General features: G+C 46.2%; 1 protein-coding gene across 2 annotated transcripts in view; it reads right to left on the bottom strand.

Annotated features, from left to right (window-relative positions):
• The window catches only part of SENP7 (SUMO specific peptidase 7), a 991,910-nt gene that overhangs the window by 636,199 nt on the left and 329,573 nt on the right, over nt 1-26,138 (bottom strand). The window contains exons 7-8 of one of the 2 annotated variants that reach the window (XM_085622390.1): nt 5,719-6,088; nt 5,108-5,286 (exon numbers count right to left, since the gene is read on the bottom strand). In XM_085622390.1, coding sequence (XP_085478516.1) covers nt 5,108-5,286; nt 5,719-6,088 — 549 coding nt within the window. The remainder of the gene's footprint in view (nt 1-5,107; nt 5,287-5,718; nt 6,089-26,138) is intronic. The other variant, XM_085622391.1, reaches the window with a different exon arrangement.

The raw sequence follows: 26,138 nt of genomic DNA, 5'->3' as shown, positions 1-26,138 counted from the left end.
ACGCACTACAACCATTGAAAATCCTAAAGATGCCTGGGACAGGTTAGAGGCCTACAAGACTGGGACACCACGGGGCACGGGTTCTGGACCTACTCTGAAGAAAGCCTCAGAGCCTGGGAAGCGATCCAGAAGACTACCTCGTGGGGGGGAGGGGGTCACGAAGAAACCGCCCTCAGCGCAGACAGAGAGGGAGAGGGCTGAAGCGTTGCAGTCATTAGCAGCGCTTATGCAGGGCAAGAGTTCCACCCCAGAGGTGGAGGCCCGCTCCTCGAAAGAGAATGAAGACAATGAGCCCGACACTTCTCACAGTGACAGTGTGAAGCTGCCGGTAGTAAGGCTGAAGACAGCCGACTAAATTATCTGAGGCAGTTGGAATATTGAGGTACTTTTGATACCTGGAAGGATGCCGGACTGCTGATTGCCGATTCAGGTCCCAAGCTGCCCCACTCTATCTAGGGTCGGTGCGCTCTGGATGGTTTGTGCGCCCTGAGCTATGTCTTCATTGGCTACCCCCCGCTGAGTGCCTTACTAGGTTGGGGCCTCATCTAGTACAAACTATTCACATGCTGTTTGGGCGGCCAACCGTTGTCGGACTGCCCTGGGGTTGGGAAGTTGACCAACATGTGGGTTCATTTGTTTTGCTCTAATGTTTTGAAATTTGAGGAGGAGGGTGGTGGGACATGAAACGGGGGGGGAGGGCTTCCTTTGTGGGGCTGGTTTGGGATGCCCAACATAAATGGCGGACACTCATAACGCCTTGAGGTTCCTAACATGGAACATTCGAGGTATGGGGTCTATCGCAAAGCGCCACAACATTTACTCGTACCTGAGGCGCTGGGACATACACATTGCATTTCTCCAGGAGAAGCACCTTAACAGTGAGGAGGTTGGGAAGCTGAAGAGACGGTGGAGGGGCCAAGTATTTGCGACCACCTCCTCTGCTTTCACCAGGAGGGTACTGATTTTGGTCAAGCCAGGGGATCCTTTCGCCCCGGAGCGTATGTGGCTGGATGCAGAAGGACGGTATGTCCTGATCAAGGGGAAGTTGGCAGGTCAGGGAGTGACACTTGGCAATAGCTACACGCCTAATCAAGAACAGATCAGTTTCCTAGAGTCCTTCTCTGCTTCAATGGCTAATAACTTAAATGGTCACATAATACAGGGGGGGTGAACTGTGTTGCAGATGTTGTTGCTGATCGCTCGCACACTCCCCTACCAGGGTCTCAGTCTTACCGCACAGCTATGGGTTTCCATACTTGGATATGCCACTGGGGCCTTGAGGACACTTAGAGAATGCAACATAATAGAGATAGGGAGTACTCCATCATACACACCGAAAATTTAGGGCGCAGTGTGTCAGACCACAGCCCATTCATAATGACGCACCAGCCACCGGGGCGGCGACCACTAATCCCTACCTGGAACCTGAATCCGACAATGCTTGATGATGCTCCTTTTCGCACGTCATTACATGCACTCAGACACATACTTCCCCATTAACGCCAACACAGCATCTTCTGCTCAAGTGGAGTGGGAGTCATTTAAAATGGTCATAAGGGGTCACTGTATGGGACAGGCAAGTGGTGCCCACTGGGAGCTCCGCATACAAGTCTTGAATCTGGAAGGGAGCATCCGCAGCTTAGATAACATCCAGGGTACAGATGACGCAGCTCGTGTGGCACTACAGGCCGCATGCACCAAATATAATGATGCAATAGGGCAGTTGAGATGTTACAATTATAAGGACTATCTGGATAGAGTACACAGGGAGGAAGGGACGGCGGGCCGACTATTAGCAAGGCTAATTAGACCTGAACTAGGTGGGTCGCCCATCACCCAACTTAGCTTAGATACCGGGGATGTGGTGTTCGACCCGGACGCAATTAAATACTCTTTTTCTAACATACTATGAGCGATTATACACGGCCCCGGCCGCGGCTTCCCGGCTGCATATAGGCAAGTTCTTGAGCCCTCTACCCCTTTGTACGTTAGAGGTTGAGGATCAGGAGGAATTGAGTATAGTTGATAAGTTTACTATGAAATCAAAGTAGCAATTAGTGTATTAGCATCTGGCAAAACACCAGGGCCAGACTTCCTTCCAGCGGAATTTTACCAACGCTTCACCGATATAGTAGCACCGCAATTAGTCAAGCTGTATGCAGCCGCATATGAAAGCGGGGAGTTGCCCTGCTCCCCCCAGACGGCCCTAGTGATCCCTCTCCCAAAGACTAAGAAGATGGAGGCTGGAGTGAAAAATTACAGGCCTCTCTGCATGCTTAATCTGGACTTTAAGATCCTCAGGAAGGTGTTGGCTGGCAGGCCGCTCCCACATATGAGGTCCCTAATTCACCCTGACCAGAATGGGTTTGTCCCCTCTTGCAGCACCTCTTACAACCTTCAAAGGCTCTACTCCATACTCTACCATGTCGAGGCCCCAACCAAACATCATGCGGCGGTTCTATCTGTAGACTTGGAGTACTTGTTGAGGTGATGCTGCGCATGGGCTTGGGGGAGGGGTTTGCAGCGACTCATTAATGATTCACCTAAGACTAGGGTTAAAACAGGTAGAACAATTTCCAGACAATATAAGATATACCGCGGGACTAGGCAGGGGTGCCCCCTTTCTCCTGTCTGCCCTAGCAATCGAGCCTCTTGAGGAAACGGCTCCGCCAGGGAGGTGACAGGATTCGTTTGTCTATGGGAGGGCGATTACATCATGTCTCGCTATACGCGGACAACCTGCTGATATATTTGACGGAGGTAGTCCCGGGCACCTCGGCGGCCATACAAATCCTGGATGACTTTGCGCTGCTCTCGGACCTACTAGTCAACAAAACTAAGACAGATCTGTTCCCAATAGCAGGATCATTGCACAGGCTAAGACTTTGATGGCTGACATACTCTGGGCTGAGGGTATGTTTAAATACCTCAGCATACACATTTTCCACTCCTTGAATGATTTGAAGGAAGGGAACCTGGGCAGGGCGTTGCGCTCGCTGCGCTTCCTGCGTGCACATTGCAAGTACCCATTATGGCCAGGATCACCCTATCTAAAATGGTTATGCTGCCCCGGCTAGTGTATTTCTTTATTAATCTCCCAGTCCATATGCCAAGCAGTTGGTTCCGCCCCTTGAATGCCCTACTACGAGACCTGGTGTGGGGAGACGGGGGCCCTAGGGTGTCTCTTAAACTCTACAGCACCCCATGTCAGAGGGAGGGCTGATGGTACCGAACTTTGAATTTTATATACTTGCTGCCCAACTACAGTGGCTAGCGCAATATGTGAAGGGTTTGAACAAGAAGGGCACATGCTTATCGTATCCGGAGTCCTGTCCCAACCTAGTGATGGCAAAGCTATTAAACCCAGCAACACCCACTCTGTATTGCTCGTTGTTGCAACGCACAGCGTTCCGGGCCTGGAGCCAGTGTCAGAACAAGGAGCGACATCTGCCAAGTACACCCCCATGTTGCCCCTGGTGGGGCTACCACATGGCAACCCCCAAGTTATATTTACGAGCGAACAATTGGGGTGTTGGTCAGATGCAGGGTTAGACAATGTTGGGGACTGCTACCTGGACAAAGTTCTGATTCAGTTGAAAGAGTTGATTGAGGACTGTGGACTCCCCCCAGGTCAGTTCTTACAATATGAGGCCTTGTGCACATTTGCGAAGTTATGTAACAGAGGAAGGGAAGAACCAGAGACGCACCCGGTACTACATGCCTTGTTAACCCACGGTACAGCAGGGCATCTAGTGAAATGGCTATATGCTACGCTGCAAACAGCATCAGTGGGTCCCATGAGGGGGCTCCGAGCACAGTGTGACAGAGTCGGGGGTACAGAACTTACAGACTCACAATGGTGCAGGGTCCTGCATTACCCTAAAAAGATTTCTCGTAATACACGTTTAAAATATATACAATTCAAATATACACACATGTCCTACATGACACCCCACCGCCTTAATGTGACTTATGGGGGGAGGCCCGACAATGTCCCAGATGCATGCATCCAGATGCTGACTTCGGCCACATGACTTTGGAATGTCAAAGCTTACGCCCCTTCTGGGAGGCTGTGCTGGGTAGGCTTCAGGTGGTGTTGAGCAGGGTGCTGGCCCCCACAGGGGAGACTTGTTTATTGGGTCTTTTCCCAAGACCGCATAAGAGTTACTCCTCTGCACAGGTTTTATTTACTTTTCCATTTTGTTTTCAGGTTTGAATTTCATAAATAAAGTTGCATATAAATGATTACGAACGGTATGCGTATATACAGGATCGATATTGGAAAACACCCATTTATAAGTTGTCATAAACAGTTATCAATGAAGCAAGTACTAGACAATATGGTCACTAACTGAAGATGTTAGTAATTTATTGGACTATTGTTAACAAACCTACTAGGTGGTGTGACGTCTAACAGACAATGGGAGTATTTGCTCCAAGGGAACACCTGCAATGGGGACTGTCAGTATCGCCTGTAGAGAATAGTCTGTATTAATGTAAGACATGATCTAAACATCATTGAATGTAATGTTTCTCATTCAGCCTTTTTATTTCCCTTTTGTATCACGTGTCGAACTATACAAAATACCAATAAAAATATGTCTTTAAAAAAAGAATCACCTGTACCACAAACAGTTCAAGTCTTCATACTACGCTCGTCTCCTGTTTCTAGTTAAGAAGTTCAAAGTGTCCTATGGGTTAGAGTCGCCCCTTACTATGAATAAACATCTGAATGAGCAACAGTGCCAGGTCTTGCAAAGGAAGATGATGTGCATGAGAGAATCAGGTTTGAAGCCACATCGATTAGTAGAAAAAAGGGAAGTGGCAATGGTACAGCCCCACAAGGTCAGGAGGCATTTCCACCTAAAAACACATACACCCAAAAGCAGGGTACCCGTTAAGGAATGCTTGAATGAACAGCTGTAGAAGCCACCTCTACTCTGACTACTAGATGGTACAGTACTTACAGGTTGGTGATGGGAAGCAGCCAAGATATAGGAATGTAAAATGGTAAAGATGACAGGTTTAGAAAGATGTCTCTAAATAACTTTATACTGGCTGTGTGAGGTTATGAGTCGTGCTGTAAATAGGAAAATAAATACTTTACCATATGTTGTTCCGGAGTCTGTTCTCCTTCCTGGGATATTCGTTTTTCTGACAAAAGGGGCTTTGAGTTCACTTCAGGGTCCATTTTGTCTGGTAGGCAGTCCTGGGAGGCAGGACTGTCCAAATTTTCCATAGTTTCAAGGTCAGTTGATGCTTCATCTTCATCACTCGAAAGAACAACTGTAGAGAAATAGAAATTTGCTTTAAACTATAAACTACTGTAAAATTTACTAAAAGTATCTGCAGACAAATGAACTGATGCATATACAATTGTTTATGCTACATGCGGACCCAAAAAGCGAAATGTAGTCTTCACCACTGAAAATCTGCCCACACTACAGTAATGTGAAAAAGAAGGGACACCCTCTTAAGAATGCATGGTTTGTATAAACACATGCCTAGTCTCCATCTAGTCCTCACCAAGTCCTAAAAGTAGATAAATCTAACCTCCTGGATATGAAACTCTATAAATGCATATGGTCTTCTCCCAAAACATGTGCCCACTGTAAGGCTTCTTACATTTTAGAATGTCCACAGCTAGGGAAATCCACTGGGATTAACACTTTCAAAATGTCACTAAAAGATAATATGTAAAAAAGTAAGTTCACTAACTTGGTTCAACTTTATTAGATGACGGTTTTTTACAATAGGGTCGTTCACGAAACCTCCTCGAGTTCAGCGACTTTTCCCTAGGTTTTAGTTTATCAGTCCCAATGTTTGCAGAAGTCTTTACAATTTTTTCAGTTGATATTTTACATCGTCCTTCCATGGAACAATTCTCCAAGCCAGGATCTTTTGTGCCATCGAATGGGAGGTCCATGTTGGAGGAACTGATTATTTCCTTTTGATCGGCATTCAGATGTTGCGATGTGTTTAGCTGAAGTTGAATTGTGCTTGGGTAGTTATTACGGAGGAAATAGTTCTTCTCAGATGAGCTTTTGCTGGAAGTCGATGTGGTTGAAGTTTTGCAGGTCAGTTCCTTCTGAAAGAAATGTATTATTACACTGTGAAAACAAATTTCCACAGCAACAGTGCACTTCAAAGACAAATGCGTTCAAGATAAAAGTGGTGCAATTAAAAATGTACAAATTTGTTTTCCACAAACATGAATTTTTTACACTTATGACAGACAAGACAGCAAACATGACATACATAGGAATATTATCTGTAGGAAACTATAATGTTAAGATAGGTGAAGAATGGTCACAGTCTTATGCGAACTGTGACTGCCCTCGTGCAAAGCCCAAACAATCCATCTCCAATTAGGTAAACTGAATTCTGTGAGAAATACCGGTCTCAGCCTTGATAGCCAAATGAAGTACTAGGCTTTCCTTAGATAGATGAGAAATAATCGGTATACAAAATACCTGAAGTAAAAGGTCCAAAACATGAACATAGCTACAACACACAAAATATGAATGGCACCTGAGGTAGGGGTCAAGCATTATAAAACAAAACTGAAAATTCTTTTTGAAGCAAAAAGCAGTTTCAGATATAAAATCACAAATAAATGTGTTGTCTTTGGCTCTTAGAAACCTCTAGTAGAGAGCAGCCGTGCACTGATTGAACCCCTCTCAGAATGGTTTCCGTGCTGGTCACAGCACGGAATCTGTTCTTCTTGCTGTTACCGAACATCTGAGATGGGCCTTAGATGAGGGCCGGACGCTGGCACTGATTCTGCTTGATCTCAGTGCAGCGTTCGAACGGTCTCCCATCAGATCCTGCTGAGGCGTTTGGAGGAGGTGGGTATAACGGGCTCCACCCTGGATTGGTTTGCTTCCTTTCTCTCTAGAAGGACCTTCCAGGTTGCTGCTCCTCCCTTTACCTCTAGAGTTATGGCCATCAAGCAGGGTGTACTGCAGGGCTCTGCTTGGAGCCCTACCCTTTTCAATCTGTAAGTTCAACCGCTAGCGAGAGTGGCTAAGAACATAGGGCTTACAACAGTGTCGTATACAGACGACACTCAGTTGGTGGTCACACTCTTCGATGACATTACTCGGGACGTGTGTAAGTTTCGTAGCGATCTTGAGGCCATTTCGGAGTGGATGACTGCCAACTGTCTCCAACTAAACGCCAGCAAGACTGAAGTACTGCTGGTGGGAAGGGATGGAGAGTTGTGGAGTGAGCACTGGTGGCCTGCCACGATGGGGTCAGCACCTGTTCCCAAACAGGTTGTAAAAAACCTAGGGTTCTGGATAGACTCCGCCCTCTGCTTTCGAACACAACCCAAGAAGGTTGTTTTGGGCAATTGCGAAGGCTTAAGCCCCTGTTGGGATTTTTCGATCCCCCTATCAGGCAGATTATCATCCAGGCCTTGATTCTGTCAAAACTGGATTATGCCAGTTCCCTCTATTTGGGGGTCAATCAGTCTGAGACTGTCAGACTACAAAGGGTTAAGAATGCAGCTGCTCGAGCTCTCCTTGGTCTGCCGAGGAGGTGTCCTACCTCTAATGCCATCCGCCGCCTTCATTGGCTGCCCGTGGGCAAGCGTTCAGAGTTCAAGGCCCTCTGCATTACCTTCAAAATCCTTAATTTTTCTTCTCCTTGTATCCTGACTAATCGTCATACCTTCGATATGCCCTCTCGCCAACTTCGTTCCATGGGACAGAATCTTGTGGCTGTTCCCAGGGTCAGGAGGGCTCGTGCTGGTGGGCGCTCCTTTCGTGTGTTGGCCTTGAAGCTCTGGAATGCGCTCCCCATCTCCATTCGCAGTATAAATTCCTACCTGCCTTTTCGGAAAGCTGTGAAAACATACCTCTTCCCTCCGTTATAAGCTGTCTCGTTCTGTGACTTGCTCTGCAGTTTTCTGCTCTCAGCGCCGGGACGCCCCTTTGCTGGGGCAGCCGTGCGCTCTATAAAAATTTATAACATAACATATAACATAACTGAGAGAAAATGAATACCAATTCATTTGATTAATAGAGAAGACCTTTTAGAAGCATTTTTGTCTACTATTTTACAACATGCTGCTCAACAGTACAGCAAATATCCTAGTTTAAATAAGAAGCTAATGAAAAAAAAGATGAAACTTCAAGACTGGTTCCGCAGACGCCAGACCACTGTTTACAGTTACAGAAGGCTTCCCACAATTTCAGGTCCACAGTAAATTATCTGGCTCCTGGCTTCCCCTTCACAGCAGATCCACTCATTCAGTACATAAGGCCTTTGCCATGCTTCTGACAAGAAGAATTTTCACATGGGCTGTTCAAAGTAAATGTCCAGTCTCCATTGGGCTGCAGATTGTTTTGCAGACTGATGCAGCTTCTTCTGTACAAGGGACCTTCCACACTGGGGGTCCACTGATTTGCCGACTTTGGTAGCCTTCAAGTCATCATCCAATTTTTCTCTGCCAAGAAAGTTCATACAGCCCTGATGTCCAGGCCTCCTTCTGTTACGCTTTTGAGGCCACAAACAGCCTAGTTGTTTAACTATAGGGACTGAAATATTAGACTACATTCAGCCAGGATCAGTTTGACAGGCAAAAAGAAGGCTTATTAGAGTGAAGCAGAGACTGAAGGAGACAGGAATGAAGTATAGGCTGCTCTTGTCTGCAAAGCCATGCGTTCTAAATGGTACCAAGTTGTGATTCTTTACTGACCCAACTGAGACTTTGAATTTGGAACAGGTATTTAACACTGTAGCCCATGTTGAAGGGAACACCGATGACCCGGGGAGGAAAGCACAGGAGTGGCTCCACATACACAAGATGGCATTCATTAAAAAAACAGGCTTTTGGGACATAGCTGTAAATCCTTTTGCTGGAGATAGATGAATACTAATATACGATCATATTATCACTACAATTTTAGGATTTACCCAGCTGTAACGTTTTTACCATATGCAATTCAAAGGTGGAAGCACAGGATATTTTTGGCTTCTCTCCAGGAGGCCGAAGTTTCCGGTTCAAGCGCGCACCCCAAGGCTATTGTGAAAGTCCCTCCATCTATAGCCAAGCTCTGAAATGCCAGCTTGATGCTTTTCCTTTGCCACCAGGTGCTACCCTTATTCAGTATGTGGATGATTTATTAATTGCTGCTGATTCAGAGGATATTTGCAAAAACGTGACTATTGCACTACTGCGTCACTTGTCTGACCTTCACCATAAGGTTTCACCTTCTAAATTACAATATGCCCGCAAAGAGGTTACCTATCTAGGTAATCTCTTGTCGAAGGAGGGAAGGCGACTGACCCCAGAACGTATTCAAGCAATTGCACAAATGTCTGTGCCATCCACACAAAGCGAAGTGCGTGCCTTTCTGGGCATTACCTCTTATTGTAGACAATGGATTCCAAATTTTTCTTTGTTGGCTAAACCTTTGTTGACACTCACTTTGAAAGACACACCCCAACCCCTTCCTTGGACTGATGAATGTCAGAGGAGTTTTTCTGATTTACGTGCTGCCCTGTGCTCTGCTCCTGTGTTGGGTACTCCGGATTACAGTAAGCCCTTCACGCTCTATGTCCATGAAAGAGAGGATTGTGCGTTGTCAGTCTTAACACAGCGATTTGGAGACAAGCAGCGGCCATGTGCCTACTTTTCGGCTACATTAGATCCAGTAGCCAAGGCATTGCCTAGTTGTCTTAAAGCTACAGCAGCAGCAGCAATTTCTATTTGTCATTCTGCTGGAGTGGTGCTAGATAACACTCTTATTGTTATGGTACCACATGCAGTGGATACCCTGCTAAATAGGACAAAAACGCAGCATCTTACAAGCGCCCGCTTATCTGGATATGAACTGACGCTCTTGGCTAGTCACGTGCACATCAAACGATGTAACACTTTAAATCCAGCCACCTTGTTACCTCTTCCAGAAGAGAAAGGTATTCAGGAACAACATGATTGTTTTCTCCGTACTGAGGAGGAGACAAAAGGTAGGATTGATTTGAAAGATAGAAAGATACACCACTAATGGACCCGGATGGGATCCTATGGGTGGATGGCTCTTGTTTTAAACTCCCTAATGGTGAAAAAACTTCAGCCTACGCTGTTACCACCTTGCATCCAATTGTGGAGACAGCACGTATCAGACATAATTCAGATCAAGCGGCTGAACTGATAGCTTTGACCAGAGCATGTGTGTTATCTAAGGGGAAGAGAGCGAATGTATATACCGACAGCCAGTATGCGTTTGGTGTGGCACATAGCTTTGGCCGTTTGTGGAAGGAAAGAGGATTCTTTACCTCCCACGGTACCAAAATACAGCATGGCCAGTTGGTAACTGATCTTCTTGAGTCACTTGCTTTGCCTACCCAGATAGCAATCATAAAGTGTAGTGCGCATAAGAGGATTACTGATGATGTTGGTCGTGGGAATGCTTTTGCGGATGAGGTAGCGAAAGAAACAGCCAGAGATGCTATGAGTCGTATGTAAGTTGCAGGCCCTGCTAATTGGGTCAAGGAAAAAGGAATGTGTGAGGATACAACAGAAAGTGTGAGATCGATTCAAGGAGAGGCTACAGAGAAAGAGTTGAGTAAGTGGAAAGAGAGTACAGGAATGTTAGACGCAATGGGATGTTGAATAGAATTGTCAGAACATCAGCGTTGGCTGTTACCAGATGCCTATGTACTGCCTGTAGTTGCTATGGCACATGGTCCAGCCCACATCAGTGCGAAAGGAATATGTAAGCTTCTGGCTCCAGTGTGGCTGAACGAAGGGATTCCAAAATGTGCAGATAATTTAGTGAAGCATTGTATCGTTTGCTTGATGCATAATCCAGGAATGGGAACCCCAACTCCAGCAGGTCATTTTGCTCCCCCAACGTATCCTTTTGAGGTGTTGCACATTGATTTTATATTCACATGGAACGATGCAACAATCTCAAATATGTTTTGGTGGTGGTGTGTGCCTTCTCCAGATGGCTAGAGGCCTACCCCCTGAAAGACAACACTGCTTTGTCCACTGCCAAAGTTCTTCTGAAAGAGTTCTTCCCTAGGTTTGGTTTGCCGCGCATTGTCTGGAGTGACAATGGAAGTGATTTTGTGGGCCAAATTATGAAAAAGGTGTGTGCTGGCCTTGGGATCGTCCAGAAATTCCATGCGGCGAACCATCCCCAATCAGCGGGTTTGGTAGAGTGCTATAACGGCACTCTCAAACTTAAGCTTGCAAAGGTACAGGCTAGCACGGGACTTGCCTGGCCCGATGCTTTACCTTTGGCTCTCCTATCCACTAGAACAGCTGTACATTCTCGTTTGGAACTCAGCCCATACAAGGTTGTTTTTGGGCACCCGGCTAATGTTTGGGGAGTCCCTCGCCCTAAAAAGTATTCTGACATACAGTATCCAATGCGGATTGATTACTTGCATGACCTCACCACTAAATTACGTGTTCTCCACCAACAGGTTCGAGACGCTTTACCAGAGGCCTCCACAGACCCAGGTCATTCTATCCAACCGGGAGACTGGGTCTGTGTGAAAAATTTTCAAAGGACAAGGAATTTGGAGCCTCGTTGGAGGGCGCCTCGACAGGTCCTTTTGGTCACGCGTACAGCAGTGAAGGTCGAAGGGAAAAATAACTGGATCCATGGCGTGCACTGCAAAAAGGTGCCCTTGCCTTTTGACCAGTGGGTCCGTAAGGGTGTACGTGATTTTGAAGGCGAAAGGGTCCCTCGGTTTGTACCTTTCAGTAGTGCACACCTAGATGGAGCTCGGTCTGAAAAAGAAGATGACTATGTTTTACAAGAAGCAGTACCGCCACATCTTCGATTGAACACTACGGATCCACAGACACTATTTCAGGACCAAACTGTACTGAACAGAACTTGATATAATTTAAGGCCTAGACTGGTCAAGGACACCTGAAATTTTCATCTCTTTCATGACATGTATCATCTGTCCAGGTTGCAGGGTCACGGTAGGAGTCTTGGTTTGTGACCTGTATAGTGGCTAGGCCCCCAGGACTTGCAGTGTCATAGGACGGCTAATAATCACAGCCAAGTGAGTAAGGAAGATTGCCGTGAGCAACAATTTTAGAGGATGGATGTCAAATTGCAGAAGAATAACAAGAAGGAAGAGATGAAAAATAAATATTGTAAATCAGTGTACAGTCAATGTGGCATAACATTGTGTGTTCTTATGTTTTTTAGGATCTTATTGGCTTGTATAGGTTGGATTGTTCATGTTATGCAGCACAAATCTGTTCCTACTTCTATTTCCTTGCCTTTTCATTCTACTATCTCCCCACATCAATTATATACGCTTCCCCAACATGAACTAATCAGGAGAACAGAATATTTAAACAATTCATTTGTCCAGTTATTGCACCAACACCAATTGGTAGTCAACACAACCGACTGTTGGGTGTGTGGACTTATGCCTCATACCACAGAAAAAGGGATGCCATATTTAGCCCTTCCATTTTCCTATGAAGGTTCCGCTTGGGCCTATTTTGTAATGTTTTCAAATGCATATCAGATCCGATTTAGATGTTGTTCTGCTTGGGTTTTCGGATCAGATAGAACCCACTCATCAGGGCCTCACTAACCCAGCCAGAACGTTACCCCCTCCCTAGAACCTATTTACAATCCTACAACCACATATATCTATCACCTAAGGACAGGGGATTCCTACTATGTATACCAAGATCTCACAATCGGCGGCCTCGCGATCCCATACGGATCCAGACCTTTCTGCCCATACGACAGTATCACAAGTGGCGGCCTCGCGGTCCCATACGAACCCAGACCTCTCTGCCCATACGACAGTATCACAAGTGGCGGCCTCGCGGTCCCATACGAACCCAGACCTCTCTGCCCATACGACAGTATCAGCACAATCGGCGGCCTCGCGATCCCCTAAGAATCCAGACCTCTCTGCCCATACGACAGTATCACAAGTGGCGGCCTCGCGGTCCCATACGAACCCAGACCTCTCTGCCCATACGACAGTATCACAAGTGGCGGCCTCGCGGTCCCATACGAACCCAGACCTCTCTGCCCATACGACAGTATCAGCACAATCGGCGGCCTCGCGATCCCCTACGAATCCAGACCTCTCTGCCCATACGACAGTATCACAAGTGGCGGCCTCGCGGTCCCATACGAACCCAGACCTCTCTGCCCATACGACAGTATCACAAGTGGCGGCCTCGCGGTCCCATACGAACCCAGACCTCTCTGCCCATACGACAGTATCAGCACAATCGGCGGCCTCGCGATCCCCTACGAATCCAGACCTCTCTGCCCATACGACAGTATCACAAGTGGCGGCCTCGCGGTCCCATACGAACCCAGACCTCTCTGCCCAGACGACAGTATCAGCACAATCGGCGGCCTCGCGATCCCCTACGAATCCAGACCTCTCTGCCCATACGACAGTATCACAAGTGGCGGCCTCGCGGTCCCATACGAACCCAGACCTCTCTGCCCAGACGACAGTATCAGCACAATCGGCGGCCTCGCGATCCCCTACGAATCCAGACCTCTCTGCCCATACGACAGTATCACAAGTGGCGGCCTCACGGTCCCATACGAACCCAGACCTCTCTACCCAGACGGCAGTCTCATACGACAGTTCATCCTATGGTCACCATAACATACAAAAAGGGAATCAGTCTCACTATTCATCAGATCACACAAGGATTGCCAGTTCGGGCATAGCCTGTTCTCAGGTTCGAGGGGCTCCTCTTTCCCCTATTCAGTTACCACTTACCTGATCAGGGTTAACATCTGTTCATGTAGCCGCAGCTGACTAGAAGAATAGGCTACCCTCTTATACAAGAACACGCAGCACATGTTGGTTCACTACAAACTGGATACTTTATTACTCATTACATACACCATCACATAACATTACGATATAACACATAACCTGCAAAGAAAAGTGAAAGATTAAGTTGTACATTCTAATAAGAAAGGGTCGACATCACCTTAGTAGTATGTAGCCTGCACTCAGTGGTCATCTAGGTTCCCTTCTCGTCTGTGTCTCGGCTCGCCTGGAATCACCCTTCTTCGAGTCACTGGGACCTCTTCCTTATCGGCTACTCTCTCCTCTCTGGCTATTCTGCTAGGAAAGCATCTGTCTCTCGGTTCTTCTCCGCCTTCAAGATGGCGTCTGTCTTCCCTGGAATAAGTAGTAGCCTTACTGCTAACGGCTAGATGCCGCCTACGGACTGAACATGTAACTGCCTCAGACTTTCACTAATATAGAGGTGCATTTCCTCATGGAAAATTCCGGCCCGTAACCTGCCGCCCACCAAATTCTTGTACCTCCCCGTACCAAGGACACGTTCCCAGCCGGCCGGCCTGATGTAGTGTCTTCGGCATGAAGAAAAATACAATCCTTCGATAAGGGCCGGCCTGAACCGGTTCTCTCCAAGCGAATAACACCTCATAACTAAAACATAACTCTTGGCCTAGAAGCTTCCCAAGCTGCCGAAGCAGAAAGAAAGATGGAGTCTCTCCCGTTTAAGGCCTACCAGGCCTAAATTCAGCACAGCTCCATGAAATACCCTCACTACAGGACAGGTTATCCCTAATACTAACGAATCTATCCCCTAGGCTATGTGTGCAAGCCCTGATCTATGGGGAAGAACACAGAATCATGTCAAAGTGCCTAGTAAATAGGCTCCATTCACTACTCTAACCCTTAGGCTTGAATGGTAAGAGACTGAAGTCACATTCAATCACTTGTTAACACAAGAAGGCCAGGAAAATCGAGCAGAACATTTCACCCTTGACTTCAGTCTATTATACATTCATTAAATGGAACTAACATCTGTGGAAGAATAATATGAAACAAAACTAACTGATCTATGTCTAGTACCAGGTGTGCAGAATTGAAGTAGTGAAGGAATACACTGAATAAAGCAACAGATGGAAATCAAAATGGCGATAGTAATCAGAATACCTCCTAATATTTGACGTAACAAATGCAAATCAGGTAACCAATTAAAGAGCCAGTCAAACCAGCCCTGATCAATGTGTTTTCTAACTTTTTCTGTCAAGTCATGTAGCTTGTTAATGTGAGCTCGAATGGATTGTGTATGATCAGACAAGTTAAAACAACAAAGACCCTCAAAATCAGAACAATCGTGTCCATGTTTAAGCAAAAGATAATCAATGGCCGCTCGATTTTGCAAGATAGCCCTTCGTTCACCCTGGGCGTCTAATAGCATGTCCGACAGGACTGTGGAAGTATTATTAATGGATTTCACCATCCAGCAGGCCATTTTCTCAATAGATTTGGCATTATAAACTGCCAAAGCAGGAACACCAATAATTGAAATAGCCAGGCTAAGGTATTCGGACTTAGAATATAAATGCAAAGATGAGTCACAATCCTCCTGTAATCTCACTGTATCTCGAATCACACGAGAGTTGGCATTCGGATGCGAGGAAAACATTAACAAACTCAATCTAGTAATGGCACAAGGGCCTCCAGAAATATTTGCGGGGACATATGGCCAGGAAGTATTACCACATGAGAAAAGCCATCCGGCAGGTAGTAACATCGTGCGATAATGACTGGGAGCAACTACCATACTCTTGCAAGTCATGTTATTCTGAACAGAAGTACATATTTTCGACGTCCTTTGAAGGCACAAAGTTCGTTCATGAGCGGTGAATGAGGTGGCCTCTTTCAATTTTAAACGCATATATTCCGAAATTGCACTAGGATTACACGTAAGGAAAAAACACAAATCACCTTGTGTGATATTATAGGTAACTATTTGGGACTGGATGGGGGGTATCTGGTCTGACAGTTCAGTACACAAAGGGCAATACTGGTGGGTAGCGAAATCGCCCAGAAGAACATTGGGGCGAGCGGTTGATATATTGAAAATATGAGTCAAAGTTTCCAACGAGGCAGGAACAGCAACCAAACAAGTTGACAAAATGTCATTCACTGATCTCATCGGTGTCAGGCAGAAATGAGGGGCGCTAGTCACCCGTCTCGCTAGTGAAATCCAAAAGTTCGATGACGAATCCCACGCAGCGAAGGAACGCGACACTCGGGTTCTCAACTCATCCCGGGTTGATGGGATCCCTCCTCTCACGTCGCACCAGCCCAAAAACAGTCCGATGCCGACACATCCTGCAGCAACAGTCCAAAGAATGATCTGAAAGAGAATCAAATACAGGCATTATTCATTCTCGTAAGTAACATTTGTCAGCCGGGACTGCTTCCCAGCTATCTTTCCCTGGTCTCATAACTAAAATGGTATTATCTTGACCGGTTGCAATGACCTCTGCTTGTTCAGGGGGATTCTTAGGCGACTGCACCCAAACTCTAGCCCCAGGATTGTCTGTAGAGCCAAAACCTTTCTGGCCTCGTACAGTTAGCAACGTTGGGGCAGTGCCTTTTACCATCTCACCACTGAAGACAGGCATTATTAGCAATTGAGCCACTCGGTCAGTTTTATGTATCAGTAAGTCAACCTCACTGCTATTCAGCAGGAGCACCTTAATCTCTCCCTGATAATCACTATCAATGATTCCTCCAAGCACCTGAATGCCTTTTACAGCCAGCCCCGATCTAGGGGCAATTAATCCGAAATTTCCAGGTGGTATCTGAACACCAACACCTGTCTCAATGATGACTCGATCTTTACTTTTTATAATGGTGTCATCCATGGCATGCAAGTCTAAACCTGCCGACCCTGGGGTCGCTCTGCATGGAGCCAAAGCTCCGGGAGTAATCTCCCAGTACATCACAGTCTCTCTGATCTCATTGGGTTTAGCAACAACATTCGGAGGAAACAGACGCATAAGTGGGGATTCAGCATTTAGAAAAGGACGGTTATTCAAAATCAATAGCGCTTGAGGCAAAAAATCTCGCCAATTCTTATACTTGTCATCTGTCAATTTGCGCAGTTGGTCTTTTAACAGGCCATTCAACCTCTCCACAAGACCCGAGGCCTGTGGATAATAGGGTATATGAAACACCCATTCAATATTGTTTTCCACACAGAATTCCTGTACCAATCTTCCACGAAAATGGGATGCATTATCAGATTGAATTTGGAATGGCACACCATAATACATCATAATCAATTCCAATGTTTTAATAGTATTCAATTGGGTAGCTTGCTTACAAGGAAGGGCCACCAACAGGCCACTGTATGTATCAACAATGGTGCAAACATATTGACAATTCCTACCCATAGGAAGTGGATCAATGTAATCAATCTGCCAAATTTGAGCGGGCACTTTCCCGCGATGTAAATGACCTTTAACAATTTGGGGCACTTTGCGCTGCCTGATATGCTGACAAATGGGACAATGTAGAATAACATTTTTAATTACATCTAGGGGAATATAAATTCCTCGATCAGCAGCCCACCTGCTAGTGGCTTTCTCTCCAAAGTGTCCTGCTTTCTGGTGTGCCCATTTCGCCAATCCCGCAATATCAGAATCTTGCGTGTCCACCACTGCCTCAGCAATTTTAGATTTCTCATCTGCAATGTTATGAAAGAATTTGTCAAGAGAGTCTATCGGGGTATGAGCATCCACATGGAAGATTGTAACAGTACTCTGTGGGAGCATTTCCCAAATCTCCTGCCATAATTCTTTTCCCCACAATTCCTTGGAATGGATTTTCCAACTATGGGAATGCCAAGTCGGTAACCAAACTGCCAGTCCATTGGCAGTAGACCAAGAATCGGTAAAAATATGACATGTGCCAGGTAACTCCTGTTTCAGAACCTGATAAACAGCATAGAGTTCAGCAAATTGACTGCTCTTACCCTCACCAGTTGTACTCAGCAATTTTTGTGTGATCGGATTATAGGACACTGCCTTCCAATGCCGTTTCGTCCCTATGAACCTTGCTGAACCATCCGTAAACCAGACATGGTTTCTGTCCTCTGCGGACAAATCATCAAAAGGTTTACCCCACTTAACAGGAGATTCCTGTACTAAAGGTACGGAACATTCACTCTCAGTTTCAGTTGATGGCGCCCGTGCCACCTGCTCATGCAAAGATGCAACTCCTTTTTGTCCCACACGTGCCCTGTCTTGTATATACCATTTCCATTTAATCACACTCGCCTCTTGAGCGTGTCCAATTCGGTGAGTTTTCGGCGAACTCATAACCCACTGCATGATAGGAATTTCAGGTCGCAAAACTATATCATGTCCCAAAGTCAACTGCTCGGTATCCACCAGAGCCCAATAACATGCAAGTAGCTGTTTCTCAAAAGGTGTATAACGCTCACCAGCATCAGGTAACTTTTTGGTCCAGAAACCTAACGGTACTCTACTCTTGCCTTGTTTCTGCCACAAACTCCAATTCGCATAAAGGCCTTGTACAGACACATTCAAATCCACATCACCATCACATACAGGCCATAAATCCAGAGCATGCTGAATTGCTTCTTTTGCCAGACTGAACGCATCTTGCTGTGGTTTATCCCATTCAAATGCATTCTTTTTACGAGTGACACGGTACAAAGGGGCCAATATTTGACTCAAATGAGGAATATGCTGGCGCCAAAATCCAAACAAACCAATGAAGCTTTGGGCTTCTTTCCTATTTCTCGGAACTGCAAAATCAAGAATTTTCTGTTTAACCTGAGGGATCACTTCTCGGTGCCCTTCATGCCAATTAATACCCAAAAATTTTACAGCCTGGGACGGACCTTGTAATTTATCCGGGTTGATTTCCCAACCTTTCTCACGCAGGCACTCAATGACTCTATCCAATTGGGTCTGAACTTCCTCTTGTGATTCGCCTTGGATCAAAATATCATCAATATAGTGACATATCTGAATTTGTGGATGAACCGGTACCTCAGCCAGATGCTCTGCCACCAGCCGGTGACATATCGTAGGACTATGCACATAGCCCTGAGGAAGACTTCTAAACGCCATCTGACGCCCGTTCCACGTAAAACTGAATTGTTCCTGACACTCAGGGGCAATCGGAATCGAACAGAAAGCATTAGCAATATCAATGGACGCATACCATGTACCTGGATGTTTTTGGATTCTTTCAATTAGGGTAATAACATCCGGTACTGCAACAGTCAAAGAGGGTGTGTGTCTATTCAATTCTCGATAATCAACAGTCATGCGCCAAGAATTATCACCCTTACGTACAGGCCAAACAGGATTATTCCAAGCAGAAGTAACTGGGGTGATAACACCTGCATCCACCAACTCCTGAATAGTGGTACTAATCTCTTCATGACCACCCGGAATACGATACTGCTTCTGACGAACCACTTTTGTCGCCTGGGGAACTTTTATGGGGGGCATTCTTAAACGACCAACCCGTACAGGCCTGGACGATATAGAACGTTTAGTTCCAAATTGGTAACATCCATCATCTAAGTGCAAAGTCATTCCTTTCAAAATATCAATTCCAATTATGAATTCTAAGAGTGGTACCACTAATACAGAGTATTCTTTTCTAGGAATTCTACCTATTCTCATTTCAAGTAAAGTTTGAACTGCGGGAGTTTCCTTTCCACCTAATCCGGTAATTGTAAAAGGCTGACCTTTAAACTTCTTTGATTTTCCATGAATAAGAGTGGCCTCCGCTCCTGTATCTACCAATGCTCGGGCCCTTTGGACATTACGATGTCTCCAATAAATATCAATATCTACATAGGGTCTATTATCTCTGTGAGCCCATCTGTGTACTGGAGCTTGACCTATTTCCTAGTCATCTTTACTGCGTTCTGTGTACCAGGATAAATCAGGATAAAGATTCTCACGTTTCCCAGGTATCGATACCTCCTGTTCATATCCATCTCCATTACGAAATGGATTCCTGTTCTCTGCATTGTACTGCGGGTTTCGATCGGCCAATCTGTGTCGATCCTCTCTCCTTCTCAACTCAGGGGATTGATCCCTATCATCTCTACGTCTGCTGTCAACATAATCATCTCTCCCCCTCTCTCTTTCCCCCTCTCTCTCCCTGTTTCTCTCATGACGGGGGGACAAATCACGTACATAATGGCGATCATCACGACGATCAGAGCGCCCACGGCGGTCGTCATCACCGCTACCGTCAGAAAAACCACGATCACACTCAGTTGTCCGAACAAGCCGGGCACCCTCCTTTCGATCCAAGCCACGTTTGCGAAACATTTCCCACAAACGAGCAGTGGTCTCACCATCAATGTCCTCCTTCCGCACACCATCGGCCATAAGACCAAAAAACATATCACGTCTAGTAAGTTTATTGTCACCAGGAGTACGAGTGTCAGGCCGGGATTGCCGTTCAGGTTTAAACCACTCACCCAACTCACCGAGTTGGCGTACCGATTCCAGCACCACAGATAACATGTTACCAGTCTGATTAATCAATAAAGTCATCATAACCTGCTTATAAGCAACAGGGGAAGAACGAATAATACGATTCCGCACAGAAGATGTCAAGAAACCATCAAGCAACCTGTCAGCAGTATTCAGAAAAATTGCCGTTTTCATCACCTCCTCTTTGAGACGTTGTGTAGCATCGCGCAAAGTATACCACGGTTTGTCATTCACAGGCCAATCAGATTCAGTAGGATATTTTTGATTACAACCCTCAGTCGCCAATTGAAGCAAAGAAATTTGACCACCAACATTAAAGTTACGAAAATGATCCTGTACAGTAGAATCCGAACTCAAGGAACAAAACTTCAAACAATCGCCAGCATCCAACATAATGCCAGCAGCGCCCAGTTCTTAAAGGCGCACCATCCATGTGAGTAAGGACTCACCAGCTCGCTGCCGAAATCTTTGTAAAATATCACTAATTTCTTGTTGAGTAAAATCCTCCAAAGAGTCTAAAGCAATACCATTCGGAGCACCGGGAGCCTGCTGCAACTTCCGCCGAAAAACCGGATGCACCGAGACCGCGGGACGAGCAGCACAAGGAGCTCGACCAGTACACGTAGAGGAACAATCAGTGTAAGAAGCATCGACCCCACTCGAAGGACGAACGCAATCATGGAGTGCACCATCAGAGCTGCAAGAAACAGACTTACAAGCACGGCCGGAGCGAGAGGACTCGCGCTTGGCAGACTCCTCACCCGAGGAAGGAGAATCACTCGAGTTCCAGATATTACCATCCCATTCATCAGGATTCCAATCCAGTCCGGCTTTCGCCACGACCAGACGCACCTTTCGCTTCGAAACCCGACCACGCCGATTTTTGTATTTATAACGAGCAATTCGCACAGCCGCCCTCTCGGCAATAGTTTGGTACGTCTCAAGTTTGTCAGCAAGTAACTTATTTTGACACCGCAACAAAGTATGAGCATTCTGAATCTCAACAAAATTCGCTTCCACATCCTTATGCACATTCTGTAACTTCAACAACCTCTCATGCAGGATCCTGTACGCAGACAGAACAATCCAACCTCTGCGCCCCAAAACGGGAAGTTCATCACCCTTAGATACCGGCGCCTTCTGTAAACAAGTAATCACATCAGCCGGCTCCGCCAGCTCCAAAAAAGAATTCCAATTCTCACTCCAACCAGTAGAATCAGCCCACTCACGGGCTAAGGCGTCATAAGGCGTTGAATCCCAGCCGGGAATATCAACGGGTAACTTAAAAGTAGATTTCGACTTTCTAGAAAACATGTTTGAAAATAAAGAAAAAGAGAAAAAGAAAAAGAAGAAAGAGAAAAGAAAACTACACTCGCAGTAATGTAAAAATAATATACAAACGAAACCACGCACGCACCAGAAGCAAACACGATACAACCACAACGCACACAGGTTTCGTAAACGGTTCGTGACGCCAAATGTTCTGCTTGGGTTTTCGGATCAGATAGAACCCACTCATCAGGGCCTCACTAACCCAGCCAGAACGTTACCCCCTCCCTAGAACCTATTTACAATCCTACAACCACATATATCTATCACCTAAGGACAGGGGATTCCTACTATGTATACCAAGATCTCACAATCGGCGGCCTCGCGATCCCATACGGATCCAGACCTTTCTGCCCATACGACAGTATCACAAGTGGCGGCCTCGCGGTCCCATACGAACCCAGACCTCTCTGCCCATACGACAGTATCACAAGTGGCGGCCTCGCGGTCCCATACGAACCCAGACCTCTCTGCCCATACGACAGTATCAGCACAATCGGCGGCCTCGCGATCCCCTACGAATCCAGACCTCTCTGCCCATACGACAGTATCACAAGTGGCGGCCTCGCGGTCCCATACGAACCCAGACCTCTCTGCCCATACGACAGTATCACAAGTGGCGGCCTCGCGGTCCCATACGAACCCAGACCTCTCTGCCCATACGACAGTATCAGCACAATCGGCGGCCTCGCGATCCCCTACGAATCCAGACCTCTCTGCCCATACGACAGTATCACAAGTGGCGGCCTCGCGGTCCCATACGAACCCAGACCTCTCTGCCCAGACGACAGTATCAGCACAATCGGCGGCCTCGCGATCCCCTACGAATCCAGACCTCTCTGCCCATACGACAGTATCACAAGTGGCGGCCTCGCGGTCCCATACGAACCCAGACCTCTCTGCCCAGACGACAGTATCAGCACAATCGGCGGCCTCGCGATCCCCTACGAATCCAGACCTCTCTGCCCATACGACAGTATCACAAGTGGCGGCCTCGCGGTCCCATACGAACCCAGACCTCTCTACCCAGACGGCAGTCTCATACGACAGTTCATCCTATGGTCACCATAACATACAAAAAGGGAATCAGTCTCACTATTCATCAGATCACACAAGGATTGCCAGTTCGGGCATAGCCTGTTCTCAGGTTCGAGGGGCTCCTCTTTCCCCTATTCAGTTACCACTTACCTGAAGTTAACATCTGTTCATGTAGCCGCAGCTGACTAGAAGAATAGGCTACCCTCTTATACAAGAACACGCAGCACATGTTGGTTCACTACAAACTGGATACTTTATTACTCATTATATACACCATCACATAACATTACGATATAACACATAACCTGCAAAGAAAAGTGAAAGATTAAGTTGTACATTCTAATAAGAAAGGGTCGACATCACCTTAGTAGTATGTAGCCTGCACTCAGTGGTCATCTAGGTTCCCTTCTCGTCTGTGTCTCGGCTCGCCTGGAATCACCCTTCTTCGAGTCACTGGGACCTCTTCCTTATCGGCTACTCTCTCCTCTCTGGCTATTCTGCTAGGAAAGCATCTGTCTCTCGGTTCTTCTCCGCCTTCAAGATGGCGTCTGTCTTCCCTGGAATAAGTAGTAGCCTTACTGCTAACGGCTAGATGCCGCCTACGGACTGAACATGTAACTGCCTCAGACTTTCACTAATATAGAGGTGCATTTCCTCATGGAAAATTCCGGCCCGTAACCTGCCGCCCACCAAATTCTTGTACCTCCCCGTACCAAGGACACGTTCCCAGCCGGCCGGCCTGATGTAGTGTCTTCGGCATGAAGAAAAATACAATCCTTCGATAAGGGCCGGCCTGAACCGGTTCTCTCCAAGCGAATAACACCTCATAACTAAAACATAACTCTTGGCCTAGAAGCTTCACAAGCTGCCGAAGCAGAAAGAAAGATGGAGTCTCTCCCGTTTAAGGCCTACCAGGCCTAAATTCAGCACAGCTCCATGAAATACCCTCACTACAGGACAGGTTATCCCTAATACTAACGAATCTATCCCCTAGGCTATGTGTGCAAGCCCTGATCTATGGGGAAGAGCACAGAATCATGTCAAAGTGCCTAGTAAATAGGCTCCATTCACTACTCTAACCCTTAGGCTTGAATGGTAAGAGACTGAAGTCACATTCAATCACTTGTTAACACAAGAAGGCCAGGAAAATCGAGCAGAACAGATGTCCAGCCGGCTCATATGGTAATGGACATGATTTTAGTCATAGTTCTCTGATAAAAGGAATAGTGGCTATGGCTAGAATTGTAGATAATGGTAAGATTCCAGTTGATGAGAAACGGGCATACGATGCTTGGAACGTGACTCGTTACGCCACTAGCCTTACAGATAGGAGTAAACAGGGGAAATCTCCACCAATTTGGACTGTGCCTCATCGAGGTAACTTTTGTTTATAAATAAATGGCCAGACTACTGACACTGGACAAGGAAAGAGTGTTTGTTCCCATACCTACATTCACACATCTCAGAATTCACCACCGTTAGTACCATCCCAGGGCACTTATTTTATCTGCCACGATAGAGCGTACACGTGGCTACAAACGGATGTTTCAGGAACATGCTATATAGCCTTTCTTCTCCCCCCTACATATACTGCTCCTTCGGGACATCACAGAAACAGATATGGCAGAGGGATTATTGATTCTAAAGACACGGCAGGACAAGAGGGAGGCGATTTCCTTAAAGGATTTCTTCCTTTTTGGGGCCCAATGGCCAACAGTAGAAACATGAGACAATTGGTTCGTGTTGTTGAGACCACCATAGATGTCACTGTGGGAGCCTTGAATAATCTCACAGCTGAACTTCAGGCGGATCATCTCATGACATTGCAGAACCGGATTGCTTTGGATGTTATTCTTGCGGATCGTGGTGGAGTTTGTAAATTGATCGGATCTAGCTGTTGCATTTATATACCTGACGACGCCCCTACGGTATACCAAGCCATCTCCAATTTACATGTGATCTCCGAGTCGATTCATCAGGACGAAGGAGATTGGTCTTTGTTGGAATGGTTTTGGGGATTACTGTCCAAATGGGGATGGAAGGTATTAACATTCCTTGGAGTGATTTTGGCCATCATTTTTTCCTGTTGTCTCTGTATGCAGTGTGGCCCCGCCATATGTGGTCTTTGTGCCACTATGTGTGTCCCAAGGCCTGTGCCACGGAAGACGGAGAGCATTAAAATGATGTTGCAGCAACAGCTTGATGACCTCATGGCCATTGACGTCGACTTAGATTAAAATGAGTCTGTGTGTCTTGCCTGAGTAATGGCAAAAGGAGGGTCTGAGGTAATTCAGTTTCCGATCTCGTTCGTATTTAGCCACCATTTTGTGTCTTTCTGCCATTTTGTGTTGCCCTCACTCAGGCAGCGCGGTGAACGAAGAGTTGCTTTTTTCATCCTACTGCAACGTGTCAAATAACCTCCTGCCTCTGTTTATAGCTGGTGTCAGGGTCCGGCCGACTCCACTAATCCTCGTCTGGTCTGACTGATCCCTGTTTCAACTATCTGTTGGTTCGCACCATTCTTTCCTGACTTTATCTTATCCTTTGGCCTTCGCTATTCTTTACTCGTATTCTCTCATTTCACAACTGTCCTCTAGGCCATACAAATGTTTCCTGCCACCTGCAAGTCGACTTATAAACACTACCACTGATTAACTTGTGGGGAAGGGTGACAAACATAGTTGGGAAAGGGGCTTATTTGAGTTACTTAATATCTTGTTTTCGCATTCTTCTCATTGGTTGACCCTGTATGCATTGGGAGGGTTCTTTGTGAATCTGTATGTTATAAAAGATTGTGCGCCACGAAGTAAAGTGGCAGTCTCCTAAGAACATACCGAGTGTACTTCTGGGACAACTGTACTTAGCTGCAGCTAATAAACCTTATCTTCTATGCCTAACGGAGTGTCCCGTGTCTCTGTTTGACAAAGCAGGTAAACTCCGGAGATTAAGGCGTACCCTGCGCCGCCAGGCCCCTAAGGTCTTGGTTCTTCAGTTCCTTAAGGCTCAGAGGGATGTCTTGGGCACCTTAGCTCTTCAGTTGGCAAGCTCGCTTCTCACAAGAATCTAAAACAATTACACAGGCTATGGGATTTTGAGGTAGGAAAGCCTAGAAACCTGACATGATTGGTCGAATTGATACATGCAGGGGTAAGGGTTGCATTGGGTGGAGTAAAAGTGAGGTTAGCAGTTAGTTGCAATTGAGTAGGTTAAACTGTTTGTTGGTTACACTAGTTATGTTTAAGTTATGTTTATTCAGGTGTTGGATGGGATGTGATAAAACCGTAACTGGGTAGGAGTGTGTTCTTCTGGTGGCTCAAGCTGGGTACTTGAGACTATACATAAATGTAATTAAAATTATACCTATATTGACAATCCATGGCCTAAAAACATACTCGATCAAGCAAAATATGACTTTTGTACAGGAATTGCAAGCACGATAACATACAATCAGCACAATTTCTGTTG

This window comes from Triturus cristatus, chromosome 8 (assembly GCF_964204655.1).
Source record: "Triturus cristatus chromosome 8, aTriCri1.1, whole genome shotgun sequence".
NCBI lineage: Eukaryota > Metazoa > Chordata > Amphibia > Caudata > Salamandridae > Triturus > Triturus cristatus.
This window is presented reverse-complemented; position numbering and strand designations above follow the sequence as displayed.